The sequence below is a fragment of the Channa argus genome, chromosome 8 (assembly GCF_033026475.1).
Source record: "Channa argus isolate prfri chromosome 8, Channa argus male v1.0, whole genome shotgun sequence".
Taxonomy (NCBI): domain Eukaryota; kingdom Metazoa; phylum Chordata; class Actinopteri; order Anabantiformes; family Channidae; genus Channa; species Channa argus.
This window is the reverse complement of record NC_090204.1, coordinates 16,380,718-16,402,689: the sequence shown is the minus strand read 5'-3', so window position 1 is coordinate 16,402,689 and position 21,972 is coordinate 16,380,718. Positions and strand designations below refer to the sequence as shown.

Genomic DNA, 21,972 nt, shown 5'->3' with positions numbered 1-21,972 from the left:
ATGATCGTAATCAGTTGTTAATCTGAGAAACACTACCACAACAAAATGAAATAAAGTCTGTCACATGAAGGGGAAGGGACAGTTGAGCTTGTAGATAACATTATTACTTAGAATTAAACAATCAGCCATTAATCACAAAAATTACTATGTAACCGTTTTTTAGTCAATTATTTGTACCAAACATTTGATGACTGATCATTCAATAGTTTTGCTGTTTTTGCATTATACTTACATCAGTATTTCACAGAGCAAATATTAAACAATTAATGGAGCGAAAGAAATAAAAAATTAAGTTACCAAAGACAGAATATTACCAATATATAAAAAAAAGGAAGTACAGTGAAATACAGGTAGAAAAATGGCAAATGACCCCTTGTGTTTTACGTATTTCACCAAGCTAATACTACAAACTGTATCACTTTGATTCAAACTTGTGCTCAGTTTGAGTTTTAAAAAATAAACTGTACTCAAGTCACGTCCCTGTATTAGTTAATGTTTAAACAGCAATTCAGACCTCTTATTGCATCATGGTCCAAGTCCTCACAAGGATTACAGCTATGAAAGACTTTCCACGCCCCCAACCCCCCCCTTCACACACCCTTAGCAGCCAATCAGAGAAGAGCTCTGCTGCAGCACTGAGCTATAAAACCCTTGCAATGCCTTTCAGGAGCACACAACAGAAAAGAGAGACATCTACGTTCATAGCGAAACAGACTGTCAGCAGACACAGAGATGAAGATGCCACGGCTTTTTATCCTCCTTATGAGCATTTTGGTGCATGCTGGTGCTGGTTTCCCCTCTGACAGAAAAGCTGTTTCAGGCCGAGAGAAACACGCCTCCTGGGACGACATCAACGTGGTTGCTCATGGTCTCCTGCAGCTGGGACAGGGTCTGAAGGAGCACGTGGACAAGACCAAAGCCCAGATGAGAGACGTGAACACTAAATTGAAAGCCTTTAACAGCACAATGACTGAGCTACAGAGGAGGCAGCAGGAGCAAGATGAAGCTCTCAAGGCCAGAGGTGATGAGGTGGAGGAGAGGGTGAAAATGGCTGCAGACCTGGTTGAGGAAGTGAAGGTGAAGGTGGAGGAGGTGAAGAAGCAGAATGAGGACATTCACTCCAGGATGGGCAGACTGGAGGAGAAGGTGGAGGAAGTGCTCACAGAGCCGTCACTGGACATCAATGACAGCGATCACTCGGGAGTCTCATTTGTCCAGGTAAGAGAATATACTGCTTTGATCTTCTCATTACAACATGGATAAAAAGTTAATCTTGTGTATTTGATTCTTTAATTTAAAACACGTCTGGAATGAGGAAAATAAAGACTGAAAACAGAGCAGCAAATGCTCTTTAAATGCTACTTTACAGTCAACATTTTACTTTTAAAAAAGGTCTAAAACAGCTGCTCTCAGGCCAAATTTATCACAAATCAGATAAATATTTTACAGCATCTACAACTATTTCCAATCAAACTACATCTATTCATAAGGAACAGATGTTAAATTTGATGAGAGACTGTGCCTTGGAAAAACAATGGTATTGCAAAGCTGATAACGTGTCTATTTTTATTATTTTTTTGATATTTTCAGAGAGTAGTTGCAGCTCAGAACAGTCGCATTGACCAGCTGGTGGAGAAAATCAAGCAGCAACAAGACAAACTAGAGAGGCAGGGTCTGCACCTGCAAGCGCTGCAGAGCAAGGTGAGTCACACAACATCCACATCTGACCAGGCATCTGTGACTTTCCGAGTTACAGGGTGGCGCCTCAAACTGCGAGGCGTCCTTAACGTTAAAAAGAATGTTTGTGTGGAAACAGTGGCTGAATGAATTTTAACCCAGGTGTGCTGTGATTCCTTTAGGTTACACACAAGAGAATAAAATTACATAGACGGAGAGATGAGGAAAGGGCACTGAGTGGAGAAGCCTTGCAGAGCACAGCCACATCAGGTGAGAAATGAAACTTTTAAAGTAAAGAGGACTATGGCAAAAAAAAAGACAAACAAACGACCGTATTGAAAAGTGTCTGCGTGATCTTAAACAATCCCTCAGTAGCAAATGACCTTTTACCTCATTCCCTCTGGGCATTACTGTTAAATGCAGAGATCTACAAACAACTCATCCTATAATCACACTTAATCACTGCTGACACACCCAGAAATGCCTGACAAAATAAAATGCGAGGAAATGTCAGTCTTCATTAGTCACCAAAGATATATGTACTGAAATGACTGGTTGTTGTGAGAATGCACTAATAACAAACAAATGATGCATCCTAAGGTGACATGAGAGCAACAAAGTTCTTTTACCTTTGCACCTGAAGTTATAATACTTCACTTGCTGGCAAAGCTGCTCACAGAAAGTCCAAAGCTCAGGGAAAATGAGGACAGCAGCTTTTGAAACACACCTATTGTACTGTATGTTTATAGGACATGGAAAACAAAGCATGTGTGTGATGCTCAGCCAGGGATTTTTCCTTAGGATGCACTACACAGAACTCCTTAAAATCACAGCTGATAGAAAAGGTTGAGCCACAACAGTGGAACAGTGTGAATAAATCCATCAGTGATCTGATGAAGTTTTTTCTGTGTTCTGGTTTTGTCAGGTTTAGCCAGAGACTGCCACCATCTGTTTTTACAAGGGGAACGGGCCAGTGGTGTCTACACAATCCAACCCGAGAGCTCCCAGCCCTTGACTGTCCTCTGTGAAATGACTTCAGGTGGGTCAAACAGGAAAAATACCAGCCTGGTCATCTGGCTTTAGTTATTAAACACTGCTAAAAGCTAAACCGAGAGACTCTTTAACATAAAACAGTCGTAAACTAGCGCAGCACAAAGACAATAAAAACTGTATGAACGGTCAATCAGCATTGTTAGCTCAACCATATTTTCTTCTCTCGACTCTCTGCAGAAGGTGGGTGGACTGTAATCCAAAGGCGTCAGGATGGATCCCTAAACTTTAACCAGCTGTGGGAGACCTACAAGAGAGGCTTTGGCAGCCTGAATGGTGAGAACCGTTCATTTAAAATGTAATAAATAAATAAATAAATACATCAATCTGCATCACTGACGAAAGACACAAAATGAATCTTAACCTTTTTTGTTCTGCAGGTGAGTTTTGGTTGGGCTTGGAGAATATTCATTCGCTCTCCAAACAAGGCCCTTACATCCTTCAGGTTGAGCTCTCTGATCAGTCGGGACAGCAGCAGGCAGCTCGATACCAATTCCAGCTTGACGGGGAGGAGGAGAAGTTTGCTCTTCACCTTAAACAGGAGCCTTCATCTGGGGCTCAGGAGGAAATCATGAATACTGGGGCCTCCGATCTCCCATTCTCCACAGCCGACAGAGACAATGACCTTGCTGCTGACATCAACTGTGCTCAGCTGCTCTCAGGTACAAATGCTGCTTCACGAATCATTTCTGGATTGCTTATTACCAGGAAAAATAAAACATGAATTTTGAAGTTTGGGGCAGTCTTTAACAATAGTGCTCTTATGGTACAGGTGGTTGGTGGTTCAGCAGCTGTGGTGAGTCAAATCTCAATGGAAGATATCCCAGAAGGCCAAGCCAGCTCAGAAGACATCAGAGACAAGTGATGTTTTGGACGTCTACAAAGGGACAAAACAACTCTCTGAAGACCACAGTTATGAAGATCGCTCCCGCAATGATATAGCAATAAGCTCATCATTAGTCCACCTCAGAGAGGACGGATCAGGAGGAGAAACAAGAGTGTTTTAATTTAAATGTTGAACTACAGAAAGACAAAAATCCTCATGATTTCTATAACAAATATCAATCATCTCTCCTGATGCACAGCATCAGACATTTTTATGCTATGCTATATGTAAAATATTCAGTCATATTGACAGTAACATTATTCCCTTTATAAGGGGTTTATGTCTATTTTGTTATAGTTTGTGTTTTAGGGACACTATAAATAAATTGTGTACAGTTTCTTACTTTTGACATTTATACACTGTAAAAAAAAGTTTATGAAGTAGATGACAATAAACTTGCCATAATGTCCCACTGAAACATACTGAGTTGCAAGATTCTTTAGAAATGCTGATTTAGCTAAACAATGATTGACTTATGAGACATTAGCTAATTCTACAAACTTGTGGGTTTTGGTTGGTGCTGTGAGAAAGAGAAAGCACCCAACATTCCATTTATTGAGTTACCTGAGACATTTCCTGGAAAAACAAACAAACAAACAAAAAAAAACAAAACATGCAAACTGGTACTAAGTAACTTGAGGGTAAGTACAAAAGACTGCAATCATGAGCACAGCAGCTGGACTGAAGATGGAGAAAACTGAAATGAATATTTAATTCAACAAAGACAAAGATGAAGATGAAAATGGTGTAATGGAAATGAATCTGGAAGTCAGTAATAAGCTCAACACAATAAACTGAGCAAAATAATTTCAAATGTCATGGATTTGACTTTTTTACGAAATTGAGAAGACTGCTTGTGAGTGTGTCACACAGGACATCTGTTTTCAAGTACATTTAAATTTAAGGCTCTCTATGGCTCTAAACACCGTTTTTCATATACTGTAATTTAGTTTTGATGTAAGTTTAAGGCATTAACTTGGACTTCTTTAGCAACACTGCACCCTGGTGGGGAATGCCAGATAAATATATATAACAAGTGTTTACAAAGAGACAGCAGCAGGCAGCTTGTTACCAATTCCAGCTTGATGGGGAGGAGTCATCCACGGACCACAGGGTCAGTGGTTCAATCCCCAGTCCCGAGGAGAGATGGAGATCGATAGATTGATAGATAGAATAGCTGAACTCACGGGATAAGCTAAAAGGACCCAAAAAAATAAAAAAGTAACACAAGTATTTATAGTTTATGGTTAACTCTGTTTCCCCATGAGTTGCCACAGACCACCTAACTTTGTTGATTACTGTAGATATGCAGACAAAGAGAAACATAATCCAAATCCACATACTGCATTCTCACAAGCCAAACTGTAGATAAGGAGTGCTTGACTTTACATCTCTCATTTTGCAACCATTTGGTAACACAATTGGTATTAATTCCACATCATTTAACAAATATGCCGCACTTTTAAAGGGTTTTCAGGTTAGCAAATAACAAAGAGCATGAGGCAACATGACGTAAAAGTACCTGTAAGCCTTTCAAGGTCAAAACAACATTACAACAACATCAAATAACATATCTGAATGAGCGTTTATCAAATAACTTGTGAAGCTGGGTGTATTCAATCTTTTCCTACAAATCTTTACAGCAGAGGAGTTATTTTAATTCTTCCACCTGAATGTTTCAACATCCTGATCCTGTCAAAAACCTTGAAGTGTGTGTTTTATTTGATTGTCAAATGCCTGTAGAGCTCAAATGCACACAAAAACCAAAACTGTCTTCCTTCAAAATGTTCAGGACTCCAAGTCATGTCCCAGCTAAATTTGTGCAGTGCTTGCAGGTCAAAATTCTATTTATGTGGTTTCTGCACCCATAAGCCTCCAGAGGAGTTCTCTCTGCTCCTCTGACAAATAAACTACCCTTTTTTTTTAATCGTTCTAGTGCAAATGATTAAATTGGTTCCTCAATTCAAACATGCAAAAGATGTGTACTCTACGTTCTCATTGACATGCTATTTTGAAATATGAACATTTTATTTAGTAACAAGAATTTGAAAAAGATTGTTCACTTCTGTTTATTTCCTCAAGATTACATTTAACTGTGTACAGGTCAGAGCAGCGCATCTTACAAGCGGTCAGCAGACACACAGGTAGCAAGGCATTTTATTGTTAGAGGTCCTCAGACTGATTCCCTGATACTAGCAGGCATCTTTAGCTCTTGCAAGGCACCTCAGCCTGCCAAAAGTTGTGTCAAACATTAGAACTGAGTTCATTCTGTTGGCACCAAGGCAAATATGAAAGAAGTGCAAAAGTCCTCAGCAGCAGAAGAAATAGAAGCTCTGGAGAAAATCAAAGCAAGCGACTGAGTGAGACAGCATCTGGCTGCTACATAATTCTACCAATGTATAAGAATCCATAAAAATATTTGTTTTTTTTTTAATAACACACAATAAAATGTGCCATGTGACACTTTCCTTTATCTGCCAATTTTGGTGCACTACAGAAAACATCTGTGACATCGAATGACGCAATACGAGCACAGTCTCAAAGCAAAAAGGAAGGTGGCAAATGAAAAAAAGAGAGCTCATTCAGAGCTTTACATTTATGAACTGCATTCCAGTGTTTACTCACACAGTCAGTAACCAAGTTTGTCACTCAGGTCCCAGATAAACTAAGAATAAAAAGAGGAATGGTAAAAAATAAGCTTAAAGACGTTTCCAAAGAATCGGTGTGGCGGGTTCTCTTCTCTTTTTGCATTGCTGTTAGAAGGTTTTTTCTTATTTTTTAAATATAAATATTTCCCACATTTTGATTTGTTTTTCCTTTTTTCTTTTATTCCTGTCTATTGTCCCTAGAATCTCTGAAAGCTTGAACTTTTGTTGATTGTTGTGGGCAAACCGCCCCCTCTGATTGTTTTGCGTCACTTTTCCCTTCACTATAAAATGCAGCTTATTTACATTTATTATACTAAATTATCTGAATATTAATTACTGATGGTAAAGTGCTGCGGCATCTTATACACAGATGAACAACTGTTGAGGTGTGGTTAGGTTTGGCATAGGTTGCACTAAGCATATAATAAAATTAAGTCCATGTTTAAATAAAAGGACGTATGTGAAGTAGGAGACAAGCAGAGGTTGTTAGAAAGCAAGAAAGAGAAGATCAGAGTGTAGAAAGTCTTATCAGAGGTTCTCTTGGAGGAAGTGCAGCAGCATAATCTCATAATGTTCTCCTGACTCTGGACATCGGATGCTATGTCGCTCATTGGGATAAATCTAGAAAAAACAGAATTATGCAGTGTGAGATCAGCTGGATTCCTATATATTTACATTTCAGTGTTATTCAAACTATTTAAATTCCCTTTTTTGGGTCCCATCATTATCCCCGGTATTGGAGAAAATTGAATTTTATTTATATTTTCTGTCTCTCTCTCAGTTTCCCATTTCATTCCAAGAATGAAGAGATAACTACTTAATAAGGTAACAACACAACACTGACGAAAGACAACAGTAACAAGTGACAAAAAAACAACAACAAAGTAACAGAAAACCCAGTCAAACAGGATATCTCACCAAAAGTCAGTTTAAAAAAATAAATAAAAGAATAAAATACGTTGTATTTAAGTTTTAGGAAGATCCATGATAGCAGTATACTGATTAAAAAAAAGAACCTTATTTTCTTCATTGTCTTGCTAAAGGAAATTTCAGGCATCAGAATATGTTTTCTTTTACAGGCCAGCCTAGCACTGCAAATTATTCTATTCACTTCTAAAATGAAGGTCTAGATTGGTACAATATGAGTAAATGCTCCAACCTGCAAGTTGTATGGTTTCCCAGCCCGGATAATTTGAGACACCAGGAAGTTAGTGTGGAAGAAGTGCACATTCTCATCTAGAAATCCGTGCAGGATCAGCAGTCTGTTAGGTCTGTGTATAATCGAATGGTAGTGGAATCACTTTTTTGCAAATTTACACACGTACACAAACACGTAGCAGGAATTGTAAGTAGCTCAAACAAGAATGAATAATCACAATCAAAGTTTACACCAGTTACCGAGTTGGCCATTGTCTTATGGTTGATATTGTCTGGTATTATTAGTATTATTATTTAATAATAAAAGTAGCGCTCACTCATTTGGGAGTTTGTCAACATGAAGAGCAACAGAACAAGCCTCATATCCCTTCTGGTTTTTTTGAGGAGTGTCCAAATATCGCTCTGTATATCCAGTGTCATAGGCCATCCACAGCGTCACGGGAGCTCCTGCAATAGCAACCTAGAGAATAGGATAGTAGGTTTACAGTCTGATATTTAAGATTTTGTCATTTATAACACCATTAAAATGATAACAATATGTAAGAGTTACAAAAACAAATATAAAAATGAATGTAAAGCAAGACCTAGGCTGGGAAAACACTACACAACAAGGGGGCTCTACCAACTAATGGCTGGACAGAACCTATTTTCAGGCTAGATGATATGTAGTGTAAGGAGGTGTCCAACACAATCTTACTACTCCCAACAGACTTAAGACTCTTCTCAATCTCAAAAAGCAGTGTGAAAAAAAATAAAGAACTTATGAAACATTTAGCAGAAACCAGCCAATGACATTGTTCACTTGCAGCAATAACTTCCTTCTTGATTGAAACCATATTTCCAACCCATCCCCAGTTCATTTTTTAATGAAATCACGAAAAACTACTTTTACATGACAACCATTTTTTTACATAAACTAGTATATATGGCATGCTGATTCTGTTTTCTTAGCTCATGACTTCAGTAACAGTTTATTCTGCATAAACTTAACTGCTGTTCAAGAATTTTTAAATCAACTTTATTGCCAGGTTCAGTCAGACATTAGCCTCAGGATTGAAAATGGGCTTTAAATGGAAATATTTGTTGTTTATGATTAACTTATCAATGGAAACATCACTCCTGCGTTTTTAATTTGTAATCAGGAGGTCGAAAGAAACTACTGGATACTACAATTAACGTTAAGCTCCCAAATCACCCATTATAGTCTGGGTGTGGAGAATATTTGTATAAACAAACATATAGTAATAATGTTATAGCAGCTCTGTCCTTGGGACAGACAGCTGTGACTGGTCGAGTACCAATTTGTAATCTGCTTAACCACTTTGCCATATAGTGGCAAGAATTTATAACTCTGAAATTGTCTAATTTGGTACAATGACCAGGTAATCAAATGAAAATATTCGGACCTCCATTAATCTCCATTTTAAGTGTGAGCATAACATAACTGATTAGCATAACATTTTAAATGTTTGTGGTTTTGACCTTGAAGATGTCTGGCTTGTGGATGAGGCCCATGAGAGAAAGGAAGCCTCCATACGACCAGCCATGGATGGCAACACGATTCAGGTCCACAAACTTGTACTTGTCAGCTATGTAGTGCAAACCCTCCACCTGGTCTTCAATCTCCACCTGACCCTGGAGGGAGGACAACAGACAAAAACCTTTAATAAAACATTCAAACTTGCTACAATTTGCTAAGAAAATGTGCTAAAGTATAGAGACATCTGGCTAAAAAGTAGATGTAGAAGAAGTAGAAGAAGAACAAGAAGACAAAGAGGAAGAAGAAAAAGTAGTAGTATTATTCCATACTACTATGCCATACCATACCTATTTAAAATCACTTAAATCAGGGAACTGTTAAAAGTTAGGAGAAAGTATCTGCTCTCTCTAAACATGATACCATTTTGTCTTTTACGGCTCCTTCAAACTTGAGTCCTCGCTGACAGGATCCCCGCCCATCAATGACCAGTACAACATAGCCCAGAGACGCCAGCGTGCTCAACCGCAGGTACTTCACTCCTTTAAATGAGTTATTCACTAACTGCACCTGGAAGAAAATAAATCACATTTACAGCCACTTGGTAAAAAAAAACACAAGTTTCCATGTCAAACATTTTAACCTACTGTTGTTTAGCCTAATTTTTGTCCTACTAAAGCAAAACATGGAACACTGATTACATTTTTTTCACCTTAAAATGTTCACATGTTAAAAGAGCAATGCCATAGTCACAAGTCAAACGATTAGAATTTTTGTGTCTCCTTTACAGTCAGCGATGCTTCAACCATGCACAATGCTTCAGGCATTTCATTATGTCATTATCAAACTGTAAGACACAGATCAAACACTAAATGTATTTATCTTTATATCTTAATAAATAATTGTTACATTCCACTGGAAGTAATGTAGTTCCCTCACCATATTATAGCTTTCATTCTACATAACATTAATCTAAATTTTAAATCAGAGACATCAAACCTGAGGACCGCCATAAACAAAGATGACTGTGGGATGCTTTCTCCCCGGGACAAGGTTCTCTGGTTTGTACAACATGCCATAAAGGTCAAAGCCTGACTTCCCTTTGAAGGTGAAGATTTCTGGAGGAGTGTAGTCAAAAGGGTAACCTGGAAAAAGACAAACAAAAAAAGCACAAGAGAGGAATATGTTGGTTGATCCAGCACTCACTCAGTCAAACATCAATTACAGTGTTATGTGAAAATAAAAATGGTCATAAATTCATTGTTTGTTAAAGTCTTTGTTTTCACTACCAGAGGACTCCATCATGCTTGCCCAGAACTGAGGCTCTTTGTGAAGTGGGTCACTGTCTGAGCCATTCAGCTTGAAGATATGAACACAGGGTGCAGACTTTAAACTGCTGTAATGGCTGATAAACATGTCAAATGTCTGTGTGGAGAAAAAGAACAAGAAGAGTGTAGGTTAAATACACATTCAACAACAACAATATGTATTTCTCCTGAAATCTGTAAATAGGAAGGCTTAGCTATTGTTCATTTTAACTTTAGTCAAAAGCTTTTATATGCTGCTGGCAATAGTAATTTCTACTGAGGGTAAAAATTGATGGAAAAATGTTTGATTTGTTTGAACTTTTTAAGAAAGAGCTACACTGATGAAAAATACAATGGTGTGTCAAAAGATGTCTGTTTTCATACCTGGCTCACAGAACAGCTGTGGGAGAATCCAGGTTTGGTGAGTCGGACAATTTCACCTGGCGAGTCATAGCTCACCACATAAAGGTGATGCTCAAGAGGAGAGTCTTTGGTTCCCTGGAAGTAAACCAGCTTTGCTGCTTCGTCCACCCAAATCTGAGGACTGGACGAACGCTACACAAACACAAAAAACTGTCAATGTCGTGATCTGACTTTAGTTTTTCTTCATTATATTTATTTATGTATTTATTTTAATTTTTAGGTTTGAAAAAAACAAACAACAACCAAACAGAATTACTACACTGTTATTAAAACCTCTTGTTAGGTGTCATTAGCCTTAATATAGTCTTCGAAACATACTAAATACAGTTACTAAAGGTTTTCAGACCCTCAATTTTTGCAGTTGTAAATACATGTTAAACAACTGCCATCAATCTGTAAGCTCTGATATATGAATTATTATACTGTAATAGCTGCCTAAAACCCAAACAGGAAATATGCTTATGGACATATTTTCTTTGTTTATGTTGTTAAGTTATTGTTCATGTTTTACACCCAGTACGCACCAAATTAATTACGCTGCCTAATGCATTATATAACATATCAGTCAGTCTTAAAAAGTATGTTTCTCATTACCTATCTCCTTTGATATATCTATTTTATTAAATAGTGTAGCGTGGCTGCCTTTGGAAACTGAACCCCTAACCGTTGGCTTGTGCCAATTCCATGTACCCAACTTTAAAACACAGTATGACTGGTTGTGGGTCATTATCATTGTTCCTCTGGACCACTGACACAGAAACATAGATGCACTTCAAATCATATATACATCGGGAGGAATTTACCTTTGCTCCATGATTGGCCAACACCTCCCACTCTCCACTTGTTATGGTCACCTCCTCTTTAACAGGACACTTGAAATCATCTGTTGACAGAGGAGCAGAGATGTCATGTATAGTAAGCGGACTAATTTAAAGCTCAATTGTCTTCCGTAATGCTTTAGATGCCTCTATTTAGCTTTTGTAACAACTGTCTTTAACAATTGCATTTAATAAATGGTGTAAAACACACTGTATTGTAGCTGTACAATAAATAATTTGTACAAATCAGAATATTGTAACCATATTACAAAGTCAAAGTAAAATCCTCACATACTAAAATTAGTAAAACTGTATTAAAAGCGAGACTAAAAATGACCCGACTACCCAAACATACTATTAACAAAATCTTGGCAAGTACAGAAAATAACAAAAACTTTTTTAAAACCATATTAATATAGTGCTTTACACATGAGATGATATGGCGTTGAAGCTTTTGTTCCTTAAAGTTCTACTCAGAAGCAGTCTTTGACACCAGCCTATTCTCTCTCCTGTTACCTTCAGCGTGCTTGTAGCCTTTAACCCAGTGATAGCTGCCCCGCTGTAACAACGATGTGATTTTATACAGGTGGCAAAAGCCTGTTTTGGACTCATTTACTGTGATGAAGGTGATTTCATCATCTTTTGTCTGGATGAAAGGATGGAAAATGTCATGCACCTGTGGGGCAAAAAAAACAGTCATAATGATTTTATTATTTTTTTACAACGTAAAAGCTGCACCAAACCAGACTGCATATAAATAAACTGGGACTGGAACACAAATGATTATGCAGCGAATGAGAGAATGATACACAATATCAAAGATTTTCGCTGAAATAGGTTATATACATATTAGATGAAAAATCTATTTAGACAGAATACTAGGGAAAGACTTCAACATTGGCCATGCTTGTTTGAAAAGATCAAATCAGACAAGTGAGAAAATCTTAAATGGGAAACCTTTAGCTTCAATGCTAATAGAGTCAAAGACAGATCTTGTGTTGGATCTCACATTGATCCAGATGTCACTGGTCTCTTGGTAAATGATGAAGGGCTGGACTGTGTCTCCGAGGGCTTCCAGACTCTTCTGCCGGCTGGCCTCATCCTGATGTGCTGGGATGAAAAGTGATGGAGGCAGCAGGACCAACTGGAGACACTGTTGCCGTCGGTCCATCATTACTGCCCATGCACTGACACAAAGAAAAAGGAATAGCTTTGGCAGGGTTGAACTTGAGTTCCTGATGTAGGTGTTTTGGAGCCTCTTAAAAGTTATTTTATACCTCTCAGAGAAAAAAAACTTACTATCGGCCATCCTTTGTCCATCCAGCTCTGGTGATGTATTCGGCAGTGGGGAACATGGTAGTGAAGGGCACAGGCAGTTCCTTTTCCTGTGTGCTGACAATCTAAGGGACGAAAAAGGGTTCTAATAATCAAAGCAGAACGTTGCAGCTTAAGTAATATATAATCAACAAAGTTTGAGGTTTAGTGCCACTGAATGAGCACTAACTTTGCCAAGACTGTCTGTTCTGATCTCTGCCAATTTGAGAGTAATATCAGGATTCTTGCTGCCTGGAAATACAATTAAACACAGTTAATTACTATATTATTACCATTTCTCAAATATTATTACATAAATACACAAACTGAATAGAAAATGTGATAAAATGCCTGTGATACCTTTCATGTCCAAAATCCAACAATTTAGTCCGGCATAAACATAGAATAGGCCAACTTGTCTTACGAGCAACTAATCAATTATTTGACTAATGGGTGAATCTTTATGTATAAATGGGTGATAATTTAACGGTAAACATGTGATCATGTGAACTGGACTGAGTCCAGTTCTGGAAATTTTTCATGTATAATTTCTACTAAAACTTGCCTGTTTTTCCTAAGCAAACAATTATATAAAACTCACTGACGAAACCAGATTTCTAAGTGCATCTGTGTACCTGCACAGGGATATCTGTAGATGTCTGTTTTACGCTCTTCCAGAGCTGGAGATGGGACGTGGATGATCTCGACCTCAGACTCATCCACCTCCTCATACAAAATCTGCAGAGTTTTACCGCCATCTGATTCTAAGCCAAAGAGGGGGCAAATAAACCACACAGTTAAGTACTTAATCCACTATACATTTTCTGTGTATTTGGTACAAAAACTGGTAAAATAAAAAATATATATCTTAAAAGACTAAGTTAATTTCTGATTCTTCATTATCATATTAACTCGTATTATGATTCATTGAGAATTTGTAAGTAACCTGGGAATTGGTAACAACACTGACACTCACCTTCTCGAGCAGCTGGAGACCACCAGTAACCAGTGAAGCGATCAAACTCTTCCTGTGTGACAAAAGTGGCCACACCGGCAGATTTGGAGTCTTCTTTTGGGTTATCAATACCTAAATAAATAAAATAAAGCAGCAGATGAACACAGTGTAATCAATTCAGAGTGTCAGTTAATTCTTTGTCCATGAACATGTTTCATTCCTGACCTCTGTGGCAGAAGGTGAGCCTGCACTCTTCCCCTTTCTCAATGCTGGTCACCCAAATGTCATTGTTGTTGATAAAGCCGATGAAGTTTGGGTCTCCGGGGCAGATCTTTGGGTCCATGCGTGTGCCTGAACTTTGGCTCTTAATTTCAACAGGCTTCATGGGAGAAGTCTACACAAACACAGAGTGAATAGAGGTAACATCTGCAATATTTCAAAACAGGATTAACAACGACGAAGATGGTAAAACAGACTTTTTAGACGATTAAACACATTTGAGTGTTTAAAAGTTTGAAGATCCATGGGTTTCACAAGACAGTGAATAAACATATAGCATCAATAATCACTTTAAGTATATTTCCTCTATATTTGTTAATTAAAAGGGTTGTAATACCTCAACCTCAACACCTGAGGTAGTGGAGAAATCAAATTTCTTATCTGCTGCATGTATAGATTTATTTAAATGCAATGGAAGATAGTGAGTGTAATTTTATGTTTATTATTATATTATGTGTAATTTTATGTTTTTGGGTTTAAATGCAACTAATCATATGCTTAGCAAAAACTCAATAGAGGCCTAAATGAAATATTTTTTAAAAAGCTAGAAATGTCGAATTAATGAATTAATGAGGCTAGAGCATTTTCAAATTGTGAAGGTCTCTAATAATCACTCTGTGCTGTGTAGAAGGGAATATTTTAATTGTGGTTTAACTTACAATAAAGCTGTTGTTTCCACCATCACGGCAGTAGTACAGACTGCTGTTGGCTTGGAAAAGGAAGAGGCCACTGGGTCGGTGGTAATCATAGGAAGTGATGCCAGACACCCCCAAACGCTTCCTCTCTCGCAGTAGCTCCTCTTCCCGGGAGAAACCCCCATGGTGAGGGCTGGCCTGAGGACAAGGGTAACAGGACAACAAAGTGACAACAGTGGCCCAAGTCAACTGGAAAGCAGAGGATATCAATCAAATGGTCGCTGAACAAATGGGAGGGCTTATTGATCTACCTTACTTTGTAGGCCAAATTTACCACTCTATTAATCCCATTAGTGAGAACAGGTTGAGGAAAATGACTAAAACCGCTCCTCACCTGAAAGTGATCCAGCATCTGTTTCCATGACAAAACCAGCAGCGCATCTTTGCGGACTTTCTTGGGAATTTCTGAGTAAAGTAATGCATTCTCTCTGCTGGCATAAGGCATTCCTGTAACAACAGAAAAAAAAGTCAAATCTGGGAGTCCAAGTGACGATGAGAGCCGTAGCAGTGGTTTCCGAAAGTTTTTGTAGCACAACAGCACGAGCTTGTAGTAGTAGTTTACATTAGTTGATTGGTGTTGATTGGACAACACTATAGCAGCTACCAACATCTTGATTTAGATGTTAGTAAAGTCTTCATTAGCCAAGACATTACTTCATCTTTACCTGTGCAAACTCGTTTAGCAGTTCGATAGTAGACAGTAACGGTATAATATTGAATGAATGAATGAATTGTATAGAAAGAATAGTTGGTGCATCTCTATCCTCAGTAGTGACTGCTGTAGTCAAACCATGATTTCTGTGCTGTTTTCGACCAGTGACAGATTAAGTGACCACCAAGTCAGCACTTTACATGCTCCTGAATAACTTTCTGACAGGGCTACCAGCATGAATGATCAAACCTCTCCAGACAATCCAAAATGTAGTAGCAGGTGCCATTTTTGATCAGCCGAAAAGGACACATGTCAAACCATTGTTCATATCCCTACAATGGCTTCCATTAGGCCCCCACCTCAGTGCCTACTCCTCCAGGACTACAATTCCTCTCTCCTGCTAAGCTGTATCAACCAACCGTGCCTGATGGTCCCTACATCACACTGCAAAACATCCCAAGCAAAGCTCAGTGGCCGCATGACAGTGGAACAAGCTAAAGTACCTAATTCTGTACAGTCAGCATACTCAATCCCAAAATTTTTGAAAAAAAAAAAAATAGTTTTTGAATAAAGCATTCGTAAATTTTATTTTTCTTAAGGAGGATTTGGACTAAGGAACAAATTGTGACTGCACGTATCGTCAACTATTAGGTACAGACCTTACTCACACCGGGACTCACACCGGGACTCACACCACACAGCAAAGCAGTATTCCTTATTTTTTTAGAGCCACAATGACCAGATTCGCTGCAGAAACGAGCCTGAAAACAGCTGCCGGCTGGAGACTGGCGCACCATCTGTATTCACATATTATTCACAGAAGCACACTAAACTTTAAAGTGACAGAATCTACAGTACAAGGTAAAAGCACTTTATCTAACATGATGTTTATTTGAAATTCAGTGTAAACATTATTTTGCACTTAGCAGCTATAAACCATTTAAACGCTATGTAGAATTCCACTGTTAAGCTCACCAAGGTAATAGATGCGGTGAGAGTGGGGGCTGGTCTCGTCCTTCTGGATGAACTGGAAGTCATGTGGCGCTTTGCTGATAACTACACCACTGTTCTTACGGCTGTTGTGGATGATCTGCCGCAGGCCGTCCCACGGGTGCTTGTCCACATGGAACTGGGTGGAATTCACATCCTCCATTTCCACAACCTCTGTGCTGTCTGAGAGTTCGTCCACTCCAGTCATTCCTGCCAGTGCCTCTTTGATGCTGTGTACAGACACTAAGAGTGATCAGTAATTAAGACACTAACCACTTGACCAATTACAGGTTTACTTAACCTAAGGACATTAAAAAGGTACCATGTTTTTTACAGTATTTCCGTCCAAAGACATTGTATTCCTTAAGTCTAATAAATATACACAATGCAAAACCATTTTTAACAAAATGTCTTTTGTTGAGACATTGCTACGTTTATTTGTTCATTACCTCCCTTAACTCTTAAATCAGTGGAATTATCACAACTCTAGTAACAAGAATATGTATCTATATGTATCAGCTATGTGCATTCTACTTCATATGAACAAATAAAATAAAATGTGGATCCCTGAAATTAGAACATGCTATCTAATAACTGACTGCTGACTAGGAAAAGTAAAATCTAGTCATCTGGTATTATAGCTAAAACATGCTGAGAAATATTAAAATGTTTAAAAAAAGTAAAGTGTTTCACTTTGCCAGTCTGCATTTCTTACTTTCTTAAGTGCATTTGTGACCTGTGCATATAATTGTGGGCATCAAACACAACAACAAAACCAAAAAAAAAAACTAATGAGAATGATAAATTATTGATAATCGTGCAACTGCGTGAAAAGTTTGCATACCTTTCCTGGCCGTCAGTTTTGTCTTCAATTTTTAGCCTCTTTACTCTGTGCATTAACTGTTCAACAACCCTCAACCAGATCTGACACCCTGAAAAATATCAAGTTAAAGAGAGCCGAAAAAAATTAAACAGCCAGGAAACATAGCAGCACCTGCTCTAACTTAAACAGACTAAGTAGTAAACAAAAACAGAACCATGATCTAAGCTAAGCTCACATGCTATGAACAGTAGAGCTGGTGCGGAAGTGACATGATGTCTCTTGACATGATGTGTCTCTCTTCGTGGGGAGAGCTGATGTTCTTCAGCTGACCAGGGCCACACTTCCCACTGTCTGTGACTCAGCTGCTGGACTCTGACACTTAGACGACTGTGTCATGACTGTGGCAAATGTTACACTGTTACTCCACATTTTACTGTAGGCTGTAGGCTCTAATTTGAAGCCTGCTTAAGTATAGTAACGTTTCTTGATTAATGTAAAAGCACAGCTATGGTTGTAATTTCGAGACAAAACGGTAAACATCTCTGACCTAATCCTCTTTGTAACGTTATTATTAACGCATAATGTTATTATGCATCGATGTATATTGTGTTTTCTGTTACTAACAGTTTCTGTTTCTATTTTTATACATCAACTGATGAATCTAAATATCCACTAACAGATGTAGGTCATATAAAAAAGCCTTTTCGTATGTGTTCTGTCTATCAAACCTGACAAAATGTGATTATACAACAACTGAAACCTGCTGTGTTACTGTTAGTTACTTTGCTTTGGTGCTACCAGGTTAGCCGCCCGTTAGCTTACAGTTAGCCTTCAAAAAAATACATTTATACATAAAGACACAAAAACAGAAACAAAGTCATTCATTTTAGCTTACACGTTCTGCCCACAGACTGTCGCAACCTATTTCTTTTTGTTGAAAAAATGTCTGTGTTGAAAACAAGGAGCAGGATCTGACCAAATGACTGAAGTCAACTAACGTTACTTTCCAGAAAACGGGTAGCTTCAGGCTAATATGCTAACAATGCGGAACTAGCTTGAGGAAAGAAACGTTTCAAGAATACAACCTTTAACCCGGATGCGATCGCTCAAGTTTGTATCTGCTTATTCCATGATTATTTGTCCTGCTTCAAACTAGATCTGTCATTTTTCGACTGAAGCCGAAATAAACCCCTATTATTCTAGGAATATGATTAAGATATGATTAAGAATTATACGACTGTAGAAAAAAATAGAAATCTTTAGTACTTTTTTAAAAACTGTAAAAACATACAGAATACTAGCGAGTTTGGTTCAATGTTAGTAACTGAGCCAATGACTTCTATTTCCTTTAAAGATGCAATTATCTTTGCAAATAATGTAGATCATGATATGTTAAATTTGAAAAACAAAGAATTGTTAAAAATCTTGACTTCTATTTTTTGAGAAAACATGTAATTTTGTCTGTTCAAACATGAAAGATCTATTCATAATATATACCAAACAGCCACAACATTAATAACACCTGGTGGGTTTAATATAAAAGTGTTTTTTTAATAAGTGATCTAAAAAGTGATCTCTGGCCATTATTTCTTTATTAATTAGATTTTGAGATAATTACCATAATGAGCATTGTTACAAGTAAACAGTTTTTCTTGGTGGAGTAATTTGCCTTTGTTCCTTAAGTAAAAGTGACTTTACTTATAGTATAGTACTTATAACTCCTACTTGAGTAAAAAAATGTATGTGTTGCTTGTAGTGGAGAACCTTTTAGGACAATACTTTCCCTTTTACTTAAGTATTGAGTTTGTTTTTTTCTACCACTGCTGCACGCAGTGTATCACATTTTGAGTGTTATCTTTGAATGTGTGTAGGAGGATCTTTACTCTACTAATGGTTTGTGTGTTTTATGAAAACATGAAAACATTCTTTTGGTCATTTAAATAACGGGCAATTGTCTGTGTGAGGGGAAGGAAAGTGTGTGTGCAAGAATAGTTTTTTTTTTGCTGTTTGAAATAAGGAGCGCATACTACAGGCCCACCTAGGTCAGATGTGCACATGAGCACATACACACCTTCGAACCACAATGGCTGATACCTAAAAAATGGTTTCACTTTAAATTTATTATTCTGAAGCTGAACGGTATGTAATGTGTCATTTACTGTAACTGTGTATTTTACTTACATAGCAGTAATAGTATTAAATCAATCATTAGTACATGCTGTCGTTTATATACCAATAGCTCTGATGCTGGGGGTTGGGACCACTGTATAGGTATTAACACACTTCTGTGAGAAATATTATCACACTTTGGTTAAACTTCTCCAAATGTATGTTCACATGTGTGAATGTCAAGTTAATGTCTCGTCTGCTAAATGACTAAATGTAAATGTAAATGTTTAACACTGTAACCATTTGTTACATTATTATTTACCATTATTTAATGTCTTTTCAAATAATCCATGAAGGAGTTTGGTTGAGGACAGCATATTAGTGGAATGCTAAGATCGATATAGACTTATTCATCTCAAATGAAATCTTTATTGTAAAGTTATGAAATTATATTAAATCAATATAAATATAAATATATTATACTAAATCATCTTGGCTTTGAGGTTTAAGTAGCCAAACAGTTGGAAAACACTGGTCTATAACATTTCTAACCTAAATTATACCAGAGTCATTACAGCCTCATTCCCTGCCTGCGTGTTCAACAGAGTTACCCGGTCTACTGGTACATAGTTCTACCATATAGAAAAAGCCCAGGGCTAGTATTTTCTGTAGATTCTGTAGATAGGACATTACATTTCTGAAAAATCATGCCAAATGTATTCTTTTTTTCCAAGTTGTTTTGTGCAGATAAAAAGCAGTAAACAATTTAGAAGTCAAAACACATGAAAGAAAATATATTTTTATTATTGCAATTTCGTAATGCTCCAGAAGGGGGCTTCAATTCTCCCTTCTGCCATCACCCTTGTTTAATTGAAAGCATTGAACAATTTAGAAGTGGAAACATGAAAAAAAAAAAAATCTTCATTTGCAGTTCAATAAATGGCCCGTTGGTGGCATGGCAGCTTCAAACATGTAGTATGTGAAGCAGGACATCATAATGTAGCTGTGTATCACCTCTATATTTACCTTTTATAGACTACCTGCTATTGCTGCTTGTATTGTTAACAACATACTATATACTGCAACTCTTTCTTCATATTATAATTATCAGAGATGCCATTCTCCTTATTACAAGTCAGTGTACAATCAAAATTATTTTGAAGCACTTATTTAAGGGAAAAATGTTACATATTTAAGGTACAAATGTTATCTCTCGTACACTTTCTGAACTCACGCGGCCCCATATCAGCAGACTCCCACCTCTATTTATGATACTCAGCACTATATGGTAATAGTTTTCTTCTTGGAAACATTACATAGAAAACGACTTGAGACTGTGTCATTTAGACTGTCTTCTATGAAATATCAATTTGTACAGAGGATCCTTGTACCAAGTTGGAGCTCCCCCTACAGCAACATTACAATGCTGTAATAGATCCCTATTGTTTTATACTGGACAGTAGCTCTGACACTCACCAATCCTGCTGCACCAATCTGCTTAGTGCACACTTTCAGTATGCTGGATTTGGGGTGAAACCCCGTGTATTGTTAGGAGCTTCCTTGTTTTGATGTCAGTGGCCTCTATCTCCTACTTTTGCCATCTTATTATACAAGTGGGGTCCCTGATGACAGTTAGTGTGTAGATGTTAATAGTCCAGACTTTGTTCTTTCCATTCAGCTGACTTCTCAGGACTGTAGATATGTGGCAGCTGCTGCTTTCCTTATGGCCTCTTCATGGATCCCATTTGCCTGTAGGATCTCAAGATACTTGTAGTTGATACAAATGGTCACATCTAAAGACAAATTCAGTAAAACCTTCAAAACGAGATGAAGTCTTCATAAAATGCAATAAAATCCCAATATTATTCACATCTGATCATCTTTTAAATGTTTTCCTTTAGATAGACTACACTAATCTAGCACATCTCTGCTTTACCTGAGTCACCAGGGGAAAATTGAGGCTCAGCATCTCAGCCAGGGATCTAACCACAATTAGAATTGGTGGATGACCCACTCTACCAATTGAGCCACACTGGCCCCATCCTTAATTGTTACTTTAAAAAATAATTTTAAAAAGTAGACATTAGTAGTGATTATTTTTGATCTGTACTCATTTACTTTACTCAATTATTTGGTGAGTCACACATAATGACCTGTTTATGTCTCAAAACATGAGGTTTAGGACTTGGCCTTGACTTACTTAAGATTTGCAAAACAATGACTTTGTCGTACTTCTAATAAAAAATATACTAATGCTTTCTAGATTGAATGGTATTTGTATTATTGGTTTATGGAATTTTTTATCTCCGCATGACCCCTTTCATGCGTTTCTTGCTCTTTATTTTTTAGGAAGACCATACCTATGGACTACTGGCCCTGTGGAGAAGGGCTGACACTCAGGTCACAAACCAGTTACAGTTACCAGAAACAGTTAAGTTTGAGTAAATATCTCATTTACACAGTAGGGTACTTTATAAAATCCACAATAAAACTGTTATTATAAAAAGTGTGCTAAGGACCAGGTCAGGTTGAACCATTGTGGAGGGTGCTCAGTCACAGTGGATCAGGATACACCTTGCATCTGATCATCTGACCTAATTTCATTATACACCTTGTATGTATACTGATAAAATAAAGCGCTTTACTGACACTCTAGCTCCATTTGAAAACATCCTACCTTCTTTTGCTCTTGACAAACACTGACTGTACTA

General features: G+C 37.6%; 2 protein-coding genes across 6 annotated transcripts; one reads left to right on the top strand and one right to left on the bottom strand.

The window, feature by feature from the left end:
• The first annotated feature begins 656 nt into the window (after positions 1-656).
• Positions 657-4,031, top strand: LOC137131551 (angiopoietin-related protein 4-like). The gene is made up of 7 exons (XM_067512979.1): positions 657-1,218; positions 1,591-1,701; positions 1,860-1,947; positions 2,603-2,716; positions 2,908-3,003; positions 3,108-3,389; positions 3,500-4,031. The coding sequence occupies exons 1-7, from the start codon at positions 733-735 to the stop codon at positions 3,667-3,669; spliced, it is 1,347 nt and encodes a 448-aa protein (XP_067369080.1). The 5' UTR covers positions 657-732; the 3' UTR covers positions 3,670-4,031.
• Positions 4,032-5,666: 1,635 nt separating this feature from the next.
• On the bottom strand, positions 5,667-18,205 carry LOC137131550 (dipeptidyl peptidase 9-like). Of its 5 annotated transcripts, XM_067512974.1 has the most exons (22): positions 18,048-18,205; positions 17,388-17,550; positions 17,174-17,261; positions 16,315-16,559; positions 15,022-15,134; positions 14,652-14,825; positions 13,939-14,107; positions 13,735-13,845; positions 13,394-13,522; positions 12,949-13,010; positions 12,744-12,844; positions 12,454-12,631; positions 11,961-12,120; positions 11,430-11,509; positions 10,588-10,758; positions 10,186-10,321; positions 9,896-10,041; positions 9,320-9,466; positions 8,902-9,054; positions 7,737-7,879; positions 7,421-7,532; positions 5,667-6,882 (listed from the first exon to the last, which is right to left on the bottom strand). In XM_067512974.1, exons 3-22 carry the CDS (start codon positions 17,224-17,226, stop codon positions 6,790-6,792), a joined length of 2,676 nt encoding a protein of 891 aa, XP_067369075.1. In that variant the 5' UTR covers positions 17,227-17,261; positions 17,388-17,550; positions 18,048-18,205; the 3' UTR covers positions 5,667-6,789. The 5 variants fall into 5 exon arrangements, with proteins under 5 accessions (XP_067369075.1, XP_067369076.1, XP_067369078.1 ...); XM_067512975.1 differs by lacking the exon at positions 17,388-17,550 and having other exon boundaries at positions 18,048-18,204; XM_067512977.1 differs by lacking the exons at positions 17,174-17,261; positions 17,388-17,550 and having other exon boundaries at positions 18,048-18,199.
• Positions 18,206-21,972: the final 3,767 nt, after the last annotated feature.

Bases quoted from the DNA above. Each gene is read 5' to 3' on its own strand.
- LOC137131551 (XM_067512979.1), top strand. From the start codon at position 733: ATGAAGATGCCACGGCTTTTTATCCTCCTTATGAGCATTTTGGTGCAT. The intron at 1,219-1,590 runs GTAAGAGAATAT...TGATATTTTCAG, and splicing joins CGGGAGTCTCATTTGTCCAG to AGAGTAGTTGCAGCTCAGAA. The intron at 3,390-3,499 runs GTACAAATGCTG...CTTATGGTACAG, and splicing joins CTGTGCTCAGCTGCTCTCAG to GTGGTTGGTGGTTCAGCAGC.
- LOC137131550 (XM_067512974.1), bottom strand. From the start codon at position 17,226: ATGCACAGAGTAAAGAGGCTAAAAATTGAAGACAAAACTGACGGCCAG. The intron at 14,108-14,651 runs GTAAGTTAAACC...GTGTTTGTGTAG, and splicing joins GTGGAAACAACAGCTTTATT to ACTTCTCCCATGAAGCCTGT. The intron at 7,533-7,736 runs GTGAGCGCTACT...GATTATACACAG, and splicing joins GTTGACAAACTCCCAAATGA to ACCTAACAGACTGCTGATCC.